This window comes from Poecilia mexicana, unplaced genomic scaffold, assembly GCF_051168715.1.
Source record: "Poecilia mexicana isolate PSO_F unplaced genomic scaffold, ASM5116871v1 scaffold_21, whole genome shotgun sequence".
NCBI lineage: Eukaryota > Metazoa > Chordata > Actinopteri > Cyprinodontiformes > Poeciliidae > Poecilia > Poecilia mexicana.
In genome coordinates, this window is record NW_028263390.1 from 20,506,855 (window position 1) to 20,520,725 (window position 13,871).

Genomic DNA, 13,871 nt, shown 5'->3' on the forward strand with positions numbered 1-13,871 from the left:
TTACTTTTGAGTAAAATTTTTGGGAACTAATCCGACTATAAAGTGAGAAGTACTAAAACCAGGCTGAAAATTGAGCTTCTACTCATTTAAAAACCCTTAATATACATTTTTAATTTACTTTAAATATGTACTCACTCTGTGCTTTTAGCATTTTCTGTGTTTTATGAATTAAAACAAAGCAACATTTTTAAAATCTCCACAAACTTCAGCAGGAGTTTGAGATGAGGAAACAAAAAGTAACTCTGTAAATTAGAAGTAAAAAAGCAGTTTAATGAATTTTTCTCTGTTGCTGCCTGGCAGTAGATCAAAATGGGTTTTCTCCCCTCCGGGACGCTGCTTTATTTATGATTCCTTATTTAAAAATGATGTCTTGACAGAGTTCATTACAGATTTATAACGGTTGTCTGTCAATGAGATTCAAACAGCATTCATTTGTTGCAGGACTGGACCAACAAACGGCTGATTTCTGGTTAAATTCAGGCGTTTTCTCAGAACCGTCGTTTGTTTGGTTTTGCAGAAAACAAATATTTGTCTTAGTTCATCAAAGAAAAGAATCGTTTCACCAGAAAGGTTTTAATTAACAAGAGACGGAAGTCGTATTTCTGCAGAAGTTATTAAAGTTTTCTCTTCAACTAGATGTCAAAGCGCATTGCATGATAAACCATGCGCTAAATGAAATGTATTCCATCCTATTAATTTAAAACAAAGCCACAGTGATTTTCTGTCAATTTAAAAAACAAAACCTGCATGTTAATAAATGCCAGATGCATAAAACATGAGGCATAGCTCTGAGTCATGGCGACTCTTCACATTTAAGCGACCAGAACTTGTCCTGCCATGTATCTGACATTTTAACCAGCCATCAGAACAGATGGCGCTCTCAGCAGGCGCCGCATTCATGTAAATGTGCAGCTGGAAGAACCAATTTTAAGGAATTTCCTCCGTAAATATGAGACAATCGGATCATTGTTGTATAAAACCTCCTTGAGTTTTCGTTTTAGGAATGTAATTATAAATATAATTAAAATGCAGTGTATTAGTTTAGGGATTTAACATTTTTAGCCCAATTTTGATGTTTGTAAACTAGTGTCCAAACATTTTGAATCGACAGGGTGAACGCGCTCGTTTTGTTTTTAAATTACAAGTGCAAAATATTTTTGGTAATTTTCTCTCCATTTTGCTAAAAAACAAAACCTTACCAAGTATTTTTGTCCAGTTTCTAGTGTAAATATCTCAGTTCACTTGTAATGAGACCAACTGACTTACAATGACTTTTCATTGTAGAGGCTTGTTTTAAGTAAATAATTTCTTAATATTGATGAAAAACTACTGGTTCAATTGGCAAATTATTTCACTTACAACATGGGAAAAATGTTTTAGGATAAGTGAAATAATCTGCCAGTGGGACTCGTATTTTTTCATTAATATTAAGGAAATATTTATTTAAAACAAGCCTCTACATTTGCTGAAAAGTCACTTGTTTTATTAAGTCTACTTGGATATTTGCACTGGAAACTTTGTGTTTTTGCAGTGTAGAAATTATTGTAGGACTTTTAAACGTTTTAATTTCTGAATTCAAATTGCTAATGTTAACAGTAATATTTTTTTAAAGTTTATTCTCTCAGTATATGTGGTAATATTTAAGTAAAGTTTATTTGTTTAGCACATTTCTGCAGTTTAAAATGTTAACAGCATAAAAACATCATACAGTCATTAAACTAAATATTACATTTTGTTATTTTATCCAGTTATTAAAAACTAAAGATAATTTTTCGGACAGGATTTTATCTTCAGCAGAACCAGTTTGGTAAAAGATAATTCTTGAATTTGACGTAACTTTAGACGGGACAAATCGGAGGTTCGGGTCGTTTCCTGAAGTTCAGCCGGACACTTTCATTATTTTCTACCAGCAGGTTCAAAATATCTAAACTGAAAATTGCCGATGTGATATTTAAATTTTGGGAAGTGTCTTCAGAACGCATTACGTGACGGCAAAAAAAAATTTTTTTTAATCAAATTAATTAATATTTTGCTCTCCTTATGGCGCGGGTGTATTTGTCAGCTTCCTGTTTGTGTTTTCCTGCTGTTTTAAAGATGCAGTCTTGATCATTTTGTTGGTTTCCAGCCTTGACTTGGTTGTGCAGTGAGTCTGCAGGACGGCTATCCGGGCCACGATTGGCTGGCCTCCTCAGTTTTCCTCATCATGGCTGGAAACGTGGAGCGATCTTTGCCTCTGCTGCTCAACCTCTCCTGCCTGCTTTCGTCTGCGTTCATCTGGCCTGCAAGGATTCATGGATCTGTACGGAGAAACAACGATGCCTTTAATCTGAATTAATTATTTCAAACAGGCTGTAAAAACAAGTAACCAGCAGGACAAGAGAAAACATCTTTATACATAACCAGGAACAAATTACACTACTTTTCTGTTTTAAGAAATAAGAAGAAATGAACACTTATTTAACCCCACATTTTATCTGAATTTAATGAAACATACGACTTAAACTTAAAAAAAAAAAAAAGAAAAATGCAAGATGGTGGCCATTTTTTCAAGATGGCCACCATGGTTGTTGTTGAAAAATCTTTTTTGCACTAAAATCACCAATTAGGTGATCGTGTTTGGTGTCAAATCATAGCCTACATATTATTTAATATATTTTGTTGAGCTTGTTTTCTTTTTCTGGTGGGCATTTTTCAAAATGGCCGCCATGGTTGAACTAGAGAATATACGTTTGCACTAAAATGGCAGTAGTTATTGCCAGTGGTGAGCAAAGCTAACCAAAAGGTTTGGTTCACCAACCAATTATTCAGTAAACAAGAATCTAAACCACTAAACTCATAAAGAAATTAGCGGAAGCTAACGCTAACCATTAGGGCTAACGATGTGAGACTCACAAACTGGACGTTTCCATTTTGATATTTAATTTTGGTACATTTTATTGCCTTAAAATTGTATGAATACGATGACCAAAGTCAAAAATATATGATGTGACAAATGAATCACTTCGCAATAATTGGTTTAAAAGGCTCAAAATGGCGGCCATCTTGAAAAATGGCCACCATCCTGAAATACAAGTGGCTTGCAATTTTTTTTTTGCTCATTTTCACACTTGAAAGATTCTAACAGCAACATATGCTGCATTATGTGCACTGTAATATAGTTTTATAATTCACTTGCTGACTTTCCTTTTGTTTTTTAACATGTTTATAGCAGAAAAGTGGCTGAAAGCTGTGAATAAAAAAATGACAAAACAAATCAAATATTTGAAGGAAAATATTCCTCAGGGGAGTAATTACAGTAATTATGCAGTTTTAAATAGTAGAGGAAAATCTGCTTTATCATTCCAACTTTTCATCCTGTGATGCTCCATCACCACTTTGGACACACAACAGTCTCTTTTCTTCTCAGTTTTTACAGAATGCTGGACTCTTTCTGTCATTAACAGGTTAAACTTGACAAATGAAGAGGAAAATGCATCAGAAAACATGAATGCACTACGTCTTTTCCTCCATATGTTCGTGTCGGTGCTGCAGTCAAACTTTTGTTTAATTTGCTTCTGCTGCGGCAGGTCCACGTCCCTCAGGAAGTAGCCGAATCAGGAATCTCTCCAGTCTACTGGTGCACGGCTCATTATGTGGAGATGCTGCTGAAAGCCGAAGTCCCTCTGGTCCATTCTGCCTTCAGGATGTCTGGCTTCACTCCTTCACAGGTAAAATCTGCAGATGATTTGATGGGACGACTCGCTTTGCTCCGGTTCTTAAATGGACGGTTGGTTGGTTTGCATAGAGATCACAAAGGAACGTTTATTCAGTTTTGATTTTGACATTTTATATTGTTTTTGTTGACATTTCAACTTTAATCTTAAAACAACTTCTTAATTTTTTCTCAATTTGACTTTTTTCTCAAAAGTAGTAAATAACTACAAAATTCATCCTGTTTTTTCACCGCCATGTTAAGTCCATCTCCTCAGTTTTTATTTATGTATTGATCTGGAAAATATTACAACTTGCGGATCACAAGTATCTTCATTTGTTAAATTAACATTTGGTTTAACAAAAATCTGTCAATGTTGATGCCTTCTAATTTTAGCATTTTGTCCTGTTAAATTCAGGATTCATGAAGGGCCTTGCAGGAGAGTCTTTAGCAGGAGAAACTGAAGGAGCTCCTATTTGTCATCTTCTGAGCTCAATCTCTTTATTCTTTTCTGACTTCATTAAAATTTAAAAGCTTTGACATTGAATCTTTTTGCTTTTTGAAATAGTAAAATAGCTTAAAAAGTCGGACCTCTTTTCATCTTTGCTTGGGCTTCATGGTAACGATGCAGAAAAAGCTTTTCTCACCTTGAACGTTTTTCTGTTTTGATCCTGTTTCTGGCGTCTCGCTTCGTCTCATGCTCAGCAGGATGGCCGTCAATAAGACTCTTCACATTTGCATCAAAGATCTGAACTCCCAGTCTCTGGGCTGACGGATATGTTAACCTCCACATGTTCTCGTCTCTGTTTAGACGATAATGGGCAGAGCTATTCAGGCTTTTATTGGAAGTTGTGGCTCAGAAATGATGCATCTTAACGCTCTGGTGTTCATTCAGGAGGTCGTGTGCTTGCAGGCAGGTTTTCAGTCACACCGGATCTTTGAAGCATTATTCTCTCTTTCATTTCAGATTAACACGTTCGCGCTCAGGGTGTAGAAACTATCAGTAAATTTTACATGACAATATAAGTTTATTTCATCATATTGATAACTATTTGTTTGAAAAAGAAGTAGGTAGAAGTGTAAACTTACTTAATCCAGCCACTTTTCTTTTATGTGACTTACTTTTCACACATTTTTCTTTATTTTGAAAAAAGTGCTGCAGCTAACCATTATGTTAGTGATCGATTAATCGATTACTGTGACGATTAATCGGTTTTAAAATGGCACATTTTGCATATTTTTCATCTACCTTTTTATACATATTAGAATTACATCAAAGAAATGCAAATGAATAGTTAAATTTCTTGTTTAAATAAGAAAATTTACATTTTATTGCCTAAGATGTAATAACAGCATTCCTTTAGTGAACACTGCTCGTAGCAAAGGATGCGTCTGCAGCGAAAACATACATCTAACATCAATAGGACAGATATGTTGATTATTTTATTGATTAACTGGGTAGTAAAAGGTTTATTAATTTTGTTTTTCAGAATTTGAACCAGTTTGGAGTAAAACAAACCAGAGAGAGGTTTTATCTTAAATGCATGTTTTCAACTTTTGTACAGTTTTGACTTTATTACTGCTCTGACTGCGTTGTTCTTTCAGCAAATGGCTCTTTTAGAGTTTGTACCCTTCAGTTAATGATGAATCGATTATGTAAGTAATTGATTAATCATGATTAATCGTTAGTATCTCCTGTTGTAAGTGGATATTGTGTAGCGGTAGCGCTGACTAGCACAGGCTGCCTTTCCCTTCCTGCTGTGAGGTGAAGCTTCGGCTGCACAGCCTCCTCCCGGTGGGGTGACTGAACCCTGCGGTGCAGAAACACTGTTGGTTCTGCTTGGATTGAACCCCCTCATGGGCCGGGAGTCCCTGTTGAACCACTGGGTTGTTAAAGGCTCCTGTGGTTCTTATTAGAGGTTTCAGCAGATAAACATGTCGGAGCTCTGTGTAGTACACTTCACACATTTTCTCTCTTTTTCTGGGATGGAACAAAAATTATTCTGTGGGCAGTTTATGGTGTTAACCACCTAGAGGCCTGAAATTCAATCAAGTTGCTCAGAGAGCCCTCTAGAGGCTCCTTCAATTTGCAAGTCTAAAACCAAACATTTGTCAGAAGTGCAGTGTGGGATTTGCCACTGGCAAGTTCTCATGCCAAAAGTCTCCAAGCAAATTGAGACTGAATTGGGTTGTTTCAAGTGATCTGCCCCATTTCGCTGCTAAGTCAGCCCATATAAACGGTTTTCTGTTGTTGGTAGGGCTGAAATGATTAATCGTTAATCAGAGTATATCTTGACAGAATGTCCCTTCATCCCAACAGAGGCTACACCATTATTTTTGTTTTTACAGCTGAAACAAGAGAAATCATAAAAATGTTAGCAGATTTGTGTTTTACCTACTTAATATATTTGCTTTTAGGGATGAAACGATTAATTATGATGAAATTATTAATCATTAACTGGAATATACAGACTAAAAAAGTACCATTTGATGAAAGAACAGCAAATAAGCTAAAACTTTTTTTTAAAAAAGGGAACAGATATGAAAACACAAGAGCAGCCGGTCAGCATCTAACGATTAATCGATTAAAATATTGTCATTCTGTAAATTTTTCATTAAATCCATTAAGCCGTTTTACACAATAACGGAAATATGTTAAAGATGCATAAAAAAATAATTTAATTCCTTTTTTAAATGAGCATTTAATTGCCTAAAATCCAGTAACTGCATCTGCAGATAAAAATGCTTCCAAGTTCAACGCAGTGCAGAGTTGATCTGTTTTTTCATATTAAATGTAAAATTTATGCAGCTTTAGCTTAATTGCTGCACTGAGGATGTTGTTCCGTTAGCAATTGGCATTTATTGGAGTCTGTACACTCTAGTTAATCCATTCAGCCCCAAACGCAAGCAGAACAAAAATGTTAGCATATTTTTAGTGATTTCTTTCTTGCTTCAAAAAGCAGTTAAGACAAAAATAATGGTGTACCATTGCTTTAATTTTTAAAGTAAAGGATATTTATTTCCTGGAACAATGTAAAAACAGTCGACTTGATGCTAAATTTAGTGTTTTTATTAATCGGCAGGTGTGCCTCCACTGGCTCACTCAGTGTTTCTGGAATTATCTGGACTGGACCGAGATCTGCCAGTACATCTGCACCTGTGTGGTGATGGGTCCAGATTACCAGGTCTACCTGTGTGTGGCTCTTTTCAAACACCTGGAGCCTGAGATCCTGGAGCGCACGCAGTCCCAAGAGCTGCAGATCTTCCTCAAGGTAAATCTGGAGTTCAGAGGTATTTGGTTCTCTGCAGATTTCCACACTTAGAACATGGAGATCTGCAGTTTTCATCAAAGGTACCTCAGCTGAAAGACAGTCTGACAAACAATGTAGGATTTTTGAATAATTTTCATGTTATTGCATGAAATAAGTACTTGTTACTGCATCAGCATGGATTTTGGCCCATTCCTTCTTGCAGGTTTCAGGGCTGTTGCTAGGCAACAGAAGTTTAGCTCTTTCTCCAAAGGTTTTCGGTTGGGTTCAGGTCTGGAGGCTGGCTGGGTCCATTGGCTGCATTCACACAGCAGGCAAATACGACCAACACCAACCACGTTATCATCATGCAGCATTTCGTCCCACTTCGCTCACTCACGTGAGAAACGCCTTGTAAATCCGGACGTCTGAAAATTATGATGATTATGAACAAAGTCTGTCAGGGCATACTGGAATTACGAAAAAAAATTGGCTTAATAGAAATAGAAACACAAATTATGAAACAAGAATTCAAGTTTTTCGATACCAATGTTTCTGTGCAAAGATGATCATTTGGAGTCACCGTCATGCTGGCAGATCCAACAACTTATCCCCAAGGGAAGTCAATTTTCACAAATAAAGGCAACGCTGTGCTATAAAATACATGACATCACCATTAAAATAATTTTCCCACCCAACTTTACACTCAAAAAGACTTAAGTCAGTATTTAAACAGGAGTACAACTTAATTATCTTTTAAGATAATTAATGCTAGACTTTTTTCTGTGGGTAGCATTGATCTAGGTTATTCAAAGTTTTCTGCTGCTAATGATTTGTCCTCAGTTTTATCTTTCCTCACTGATTCCCATGAATTATAAATAAAGATAATCAGCTGTTGCTGCATCTCCAACTGTTAGCAACACAGAGCTGATGAACGGACTCGACGGTTTTATCCAAACGTGTTCTGATTAAGGTGACCTCTGATATGAAGCCATCAGTAGCCATCAGACACAAGCTGCCATGGACCATCTCTGTGAATAAAACATCAGATTTTATCTGAGGAAGTTCATCTAATGAGCTGCAGAAACAGGGAAACTTCCACATCCTCTGTCCTGAGTTGAACTGAGAAGGTTTTTGTCATGCCTCTTTGCATCCAATCTTCCTGCTGTCTGTCTCTGTGGGAATAATGTGAAGTGAGTATTTTATCCAGACAGATGTGGTTTTAGGACATTAAGGTGTTCTCTCATCCTGTCTCACTGGGGGATATATATCTATATTTCATCTAAATTAAAATTTGAAAAGGGAAACGTCTCGTTCCAGTCGAGTCCAGCTGGAGTTTAACTGCAGCAAAGCTAAGAGAGTTGGCTCTGTTTTCCACCGACTCAGGCTACATGGAGCCGCCATCTTTTATTCATCTAAAAGCCGAATAAAATTAAGACTTTCCAGACGATATTTTATTTACAACAGAACATGGATAGCTTACAAAATGGCTGAAAAAGGAGTGAAAATATTTAACATCCAAGTTAATTTATGTCAGATCTATGAAAACTGATTTCACACACAATAGTCCAGTTGGTTTGATTGCAACATTTACTACATGAAACAGAGTGAAAGACCAGTTCCCCTCCTCACCTGTGGGGGTGCTGCACCAAGAACGACTGAAGGAAACATGAAAACCTCTGAAAAACACACTGACCAAAACTTCCTTCTTCATGAAATGTAAACCAAAATATAGTGGTGTCACATTTTAGCCAACAAGCTATTTTCCCTGCTAGTGCTAGACTATCGTTTTTGTTTGGGTTGTACTTACCCAGAATGCCTGGCGCTATAGTCCGCTTCCTGCTTTTGTGCATTCACACCTCCCCAAACGAACCAGACTGACTAAACAGGGCTGGAGTGAAACCTTCCAGCGCTGTGAGCTTTGGTCCAGCATCTCTAACAGGGTTGGGAGGCACGAGTTCATACGTTATGGACAACGTGACGATAAACACAAAACGGATTTTTGATCTAGTTTCTAGTGCAAATATCTTGGTACACTTGAAATAAAACCAACTCATAAGTAACTTTTCAGAAAGATACGAGTTTGATTCAGCTCAATAATTCCTTAATATTCATGAAGTTCTAGTTCTACTCAGATTATTTCACTTATAACAAGATAATCTGCCAGAGGAACCAGAACTTCATCAATATTAAGGAATTATTTATCTCTTACATCTTGCTGAAAAGTTGCTTGTAAGTTTGTTTTGTCATGTTTAAAGTTTACTAAGACATTTGCAGTAGAAACTAGACCTAAATTACTAGGTAAAATTTGTGGTTTTGCAGTGTATTGTGAAGTTTCTCAATAAAAACATGTAATGAATAAAACATTAATTCAGATGATCTGAAAGTCTTCATTTTACTCAACTTTGTAACATTTTGATAAACCAACTCAAACTGTCAAGTTAAAGTAATTTGATTTTTATATATTAATATATGACGGCGTGTTAGAGCCATCGCTACTAAAAAAATTTGAGATAATTCCCAGAAAACTTCTGAAATTAATCTAAATAATTTTGACAGAAATTTACTCCGTATTAGTAAGATTTGCAGTTATAAAATTTTAAATGGTGGAAAAAATCATCACTGTACGACACAAGCTAACCTGTGGATTATAATCTGTTATTTTTCCAGCATATTTCAGCCAAAAAGCTTCATAAATTAAACTTTTAAACACAGATGGGACAGAAAAACACCATCAGTTCTGATGCTCCACCTGAATCTCCTCTGCAGCTCCTCCCCTAAAACCCAAACAGCACAAAAAGACAATTACTTTATAACGAATGTATTAAAAATGTTTAGTTTTATTTTTCTTAAGCAAAAGCTTTAGGGGATTTGTCCAACCCCACACTTTATATTTATCATATTGGTCAAATTAATTATACAACAAAAGTTTAAACTGCTAAACAAAATTTAAATTACAAGAATTTTATCCACGTTTAAATCCTCAGTCTCAAAATTATTTAATCTGAAAATATTAATTTGCAACCAGTGAGGGAATTTATGAAGTCTGAACAAAATAAAGCAGCTCTATTAAAGGTTTAATATTAAGACTTTAGTTGTTAAATGTGTCGTTTTGTGTTTATTTGAATATTTCATGTTTCATTTTGTTTGAAGATGCAGTTTTACAATGAGATAAAAATAATCTACAATGACTTGTTGTTTTTGCTAATTGGCTAAAATAAATAATGTTGACATCAAATTTATTTTACCTTTTTGTTTTTAATAAGATATTTATTTCATTAATTTAACTGTAAGCTTCTGTCAGCATCAATATTTTAATTAATTTCTTCAGTTTTAGCATAACTCATTCATCATGTGCTGTCAACTTTAAGATCAAAGGAATCTCCAGCAATTAGCTCGTTAATTAGCCTAGCTAACGATCTCCTAAATGCTAATGTTCAACGTATTGTGAAGATCTCCGGGACGTTAAGCAGCTCCTGCCACCGTTCAGGAGGGAAACGTTCATAATGCTGGAAAAAAGTTATTCCTTTTCCATTTGTCACAGTTTAGTGTTTCAGAACGTCAAACCAACTTAAACATTAGTCAGAGATGAGAAAACAAAGATTTAAATGGTTCGTTATTGAAAACAAAGAAAACGTGAAAATAGCTTTAAACAGTAAACATTTTCAAAACTACTTCTGAAAATCCCAAACTTCCTCACGAGAATATAAAACCGAACAGCCGGTTTCTGTTTGGTGAGATTAAATTAGCGTCAATGTGACCCTAATATAAAATGTTTAAATGTTTATTGGCTAGACTTAATTTAATATAAATCACGTTTTCAACTGAAATGTGAGACACGTCAACACCGTTTTATACACTGTAAAAATTTCTAGTGCGAATGAACTTAAAATAAGGCAAAACTAACTTACAAGTGATTTTTTGGTAAGATATTTGAGTTTGTTTTAAGCAAATCATTTTTTAATATTCATAAAGAGAAAACTAATTCCACCGGCAGATAAAACAAGCGAAAAATTACTTGTAAGTTAATTTTGTCTTATTTTAAGTGTAGTAAAATATTTGCACTAAAAACTAGATGAAAAATACTTTTTTGTGTGTTTTTGCAGTGTTGACCAGGAAATGAAAGAAACTCTAAACATGTTCCTTACGTTACACTGCAAAAACACAAAATTTTACAAAGTAGTTTTGTCTAGTTTTTAAAGCAAATATCTTAGCAGACATGGAATAAAACACAACTAACTTACAAGTGACTTTTCAGTAAGAAATATGAGCTTATTTCAAGTCAATAGTTCTAGTTCACTAGCAGATTATTTCACTTATGAAAATAAAATTTTCCCATAAGTGAAGTAATCTGCCAGTAGAACTAGTACATCAATATTGAGGAATTATTGATTTAAAATAATCACATTTCTTACTGAAAAGTTTGTTTTATTTCAAGTGCACTAAAATATTACTAGAAACTAGATCAAAATTACTTGGTAAGATTTTGTGTTTTTGCAGTGTACGACTTCCAGGCTGCTAATAAATTAAACATAAAGGCTTGTTGTTCACATTTTCATCTTTGGTGAAGTTCTGTTTGTTTTAGCTGAGCTTCAGTGAAGCTCTGGTGCTGAAGGTGTTGTCTTTCAGAAAATCCTCCATCAAAGTGGAAAATAAATTGCGCCTCCCTTTCTAACCTCATTACTGGCTGCGTTCGCTGAAGGCCACAGGACGGATAACGAGTGAGGGCAGAGTCACGCTGGGCGCCTCGTTCTGACTGCCAAGTGTCCTCAGGGTCCGGCTGATAATTGACGAAGCCACTCAAACCTCTGCAGCTCGGCGGCGACACTCGTCTGCTCTGCCCGAGTGTCTGCATTGCCCACAAGGCCGAGGGTTGCCATGACAGACGCAGACTTGGACCCGAGCAACAGCCATGCAGCGGAAATAAAACCCTGTAGCGCTGTAGATGTTTCTACATATTGAGGTTTTCAATAGGTGTCTTATATTTTCTTATCTAATGCTAAGTGTTTTAATAAGATTTTTTTTCTTTAAAACTTTTCCTAATATTTCTGGCTGTATTGACCACACTGCAAAAACATTCAGTCCTTAGTATTTATCGCCTGGTTTCTGTTATAAACATCTTGGCACACTTGAAATAAGACGAAACTAATTTAGAAGTCATTTTTCAGCTGCAGGACTTGATTTAGGTCAACAATTTATTCAACTTCCAACCTTTTTCCAAACAACTGCTGCCTGGACAATATGACTGAAAAAAAAATTCAAGATATAAGCATTTCATATCAGTCAATATCAATGATTGATTAATTTTTTTGTTTAAATATCTGAACTGCTGCCAAACCGATGGTGTGACCTTCCCTGTTTTAGCCACAGTTTTTATTCCACAATGTTTTTTTAAAGCAGTTATGAAGCACAGAGGCAAAACTTTAAACTACTGCTGCGCAAGTTACTCAACAGGTTGTTGCTAGGTAACCAAGGAACGATCGAGTGAGTTGTTGCTAGGTAACCAAGGAACGATCGAGTGAGTTGTTGCTAGGTAACCAAGGAAGGATCGAGTTAGTTGTTTCCAGTCACTTTGCTTAACTTTCGGTGAGAGGTTGAGCAACTAAAGTCTTTCCTCTGCCTACATTCCCCAGAATGCTGTGCGGTTCTGGGTCGGAGTTCAGTGATTATTCTATATAATAAATATCCTAGCAGATGTATTATATATTATCGATTTGTTGTCCAGCCCTAGTTGTTCCTTTGATTTGGTGTCAAGCAGTGAAAGATTTCCCCTTCGTTCTCCAAATGAAACAGTTAAAAGCTCAGTTTACTCTGTAATGAGCTCTTAAGCTGATCTATAAAGTATATAGAGCATATTTCACATTTATAGCTCAGGCACTTAGAAGCTGAAACACGCCGATTATAATTTATGATACGTTACAACAAATGACCCTTTTCTCCATCTATCTCCTCTTTAATTTTAAACATCTTAACAAAACATTTTTATTTCCCATCTTTAGGAGGAGCCGATTAAAGGGTTTGAGTTCAGCAGCTACCTGGAGTTCATGACGGGACTGCAGCGCAGCTACCGGGACGTCGTCCTGACCGACATGGAAAGCATCAGAAACCCTCCAGAGTAAAACTCTCTCTCACTTTCTGGTCGCCAAGTTGGAGATATTCTACAATATCTGAGCATAATGCAGTAATTTGAGCGTAGATGTGTGAAATATTTATGTGTAACTGTGTTTTCTGCCCGGTGAATAAAGCTGTGCAGAATAATCTGAAAGAACAAACAGAATAACCGCAGTGACATTATGCAAGATCCCAATAATCAGCTTCAATCCTCACCCTGAAAATACGCTTCCAGGTTACATCTGTAAAAATGTGTATATAATGAGTATTGTACGTGAAAACTGGTGTTTATTCCTGTTGTGTAAATATTCATTCCTGTGAGTTTTTGTATGAGGATCTTCTGATGTATTAAAATGAGGTTTTCAATACATGTTGGGTTTTTCCTTTGAAATCCTGCTTTGTAGTTTAAACACATAAACATAAAACAGAAGAGAAAACAGTCTCTGGTTTTACATCATCTAAGAAAAAAACTAAACAAGCTTTGATCTTACAGACAGGAAAATATTTCATATTTTTGTTTGACCATTGGTGTATTTAATATTCAACACACCCAGGAAATTGGGTTTAAATAACGTTTACACTGCAAAAACACGTCTTAGCAAGTATAGTTGGTCTAGTTTCTAGTGTAAATAAATTAGTACATATATTTAATAAGAAAAAATATTTACAAGCAACTTTTAAGCAACATGTAATAAATGGTTTTAAGTCAATAATGGAACTAGAATTTTTGTTATCAATACTAAGAAATTATTGATTTAAAACAGTTTCCAGTGCCTTGCTTTAAAAGTTATCGGTAAGTTATTAGTTTGTCATTTCATTTG

The 13,871-nt window shown here is 35.6% G+C and overlaps 1 protein-coding gene across 2 annotated transcripts in view; it reads left to right on the forward strand.

Moving 5' to 3' along the window:
• tbc1d32 (TBC1 domain family, member 32) overlaps nt 1-13,420 on the forward strand; it is a 64,395-nt gene extending 50,975 nt beyond the window's left edge. For both annotated transcript variants that reach the window (XM_088001971.1, XM_088001972.1), the window contains 4 exons: nt 2,145-2,299; nt 3,567-3,707; nt 6,775-6,963; nt 12,939-13,420. In XM_088001971.1, the coding sequence (XP_087858097.1) occupies nt 2,145-2,299; nt 3,567-3,707; nt 6,775-6,963; nt 12,939-13,058 (605 nt within the window). In that variant the 3' untranslated portion in view covers nt 13,059-13,420. The remainder of the gene's footprint in view (nt 1-2,144; nt 2,300-3,566; nt 3,708-6,774; nt 6,964-12,938) is intronic.
• The last annotated feature ends 451 nt before the right edge of the window (nt 13,421-13,871 follow it).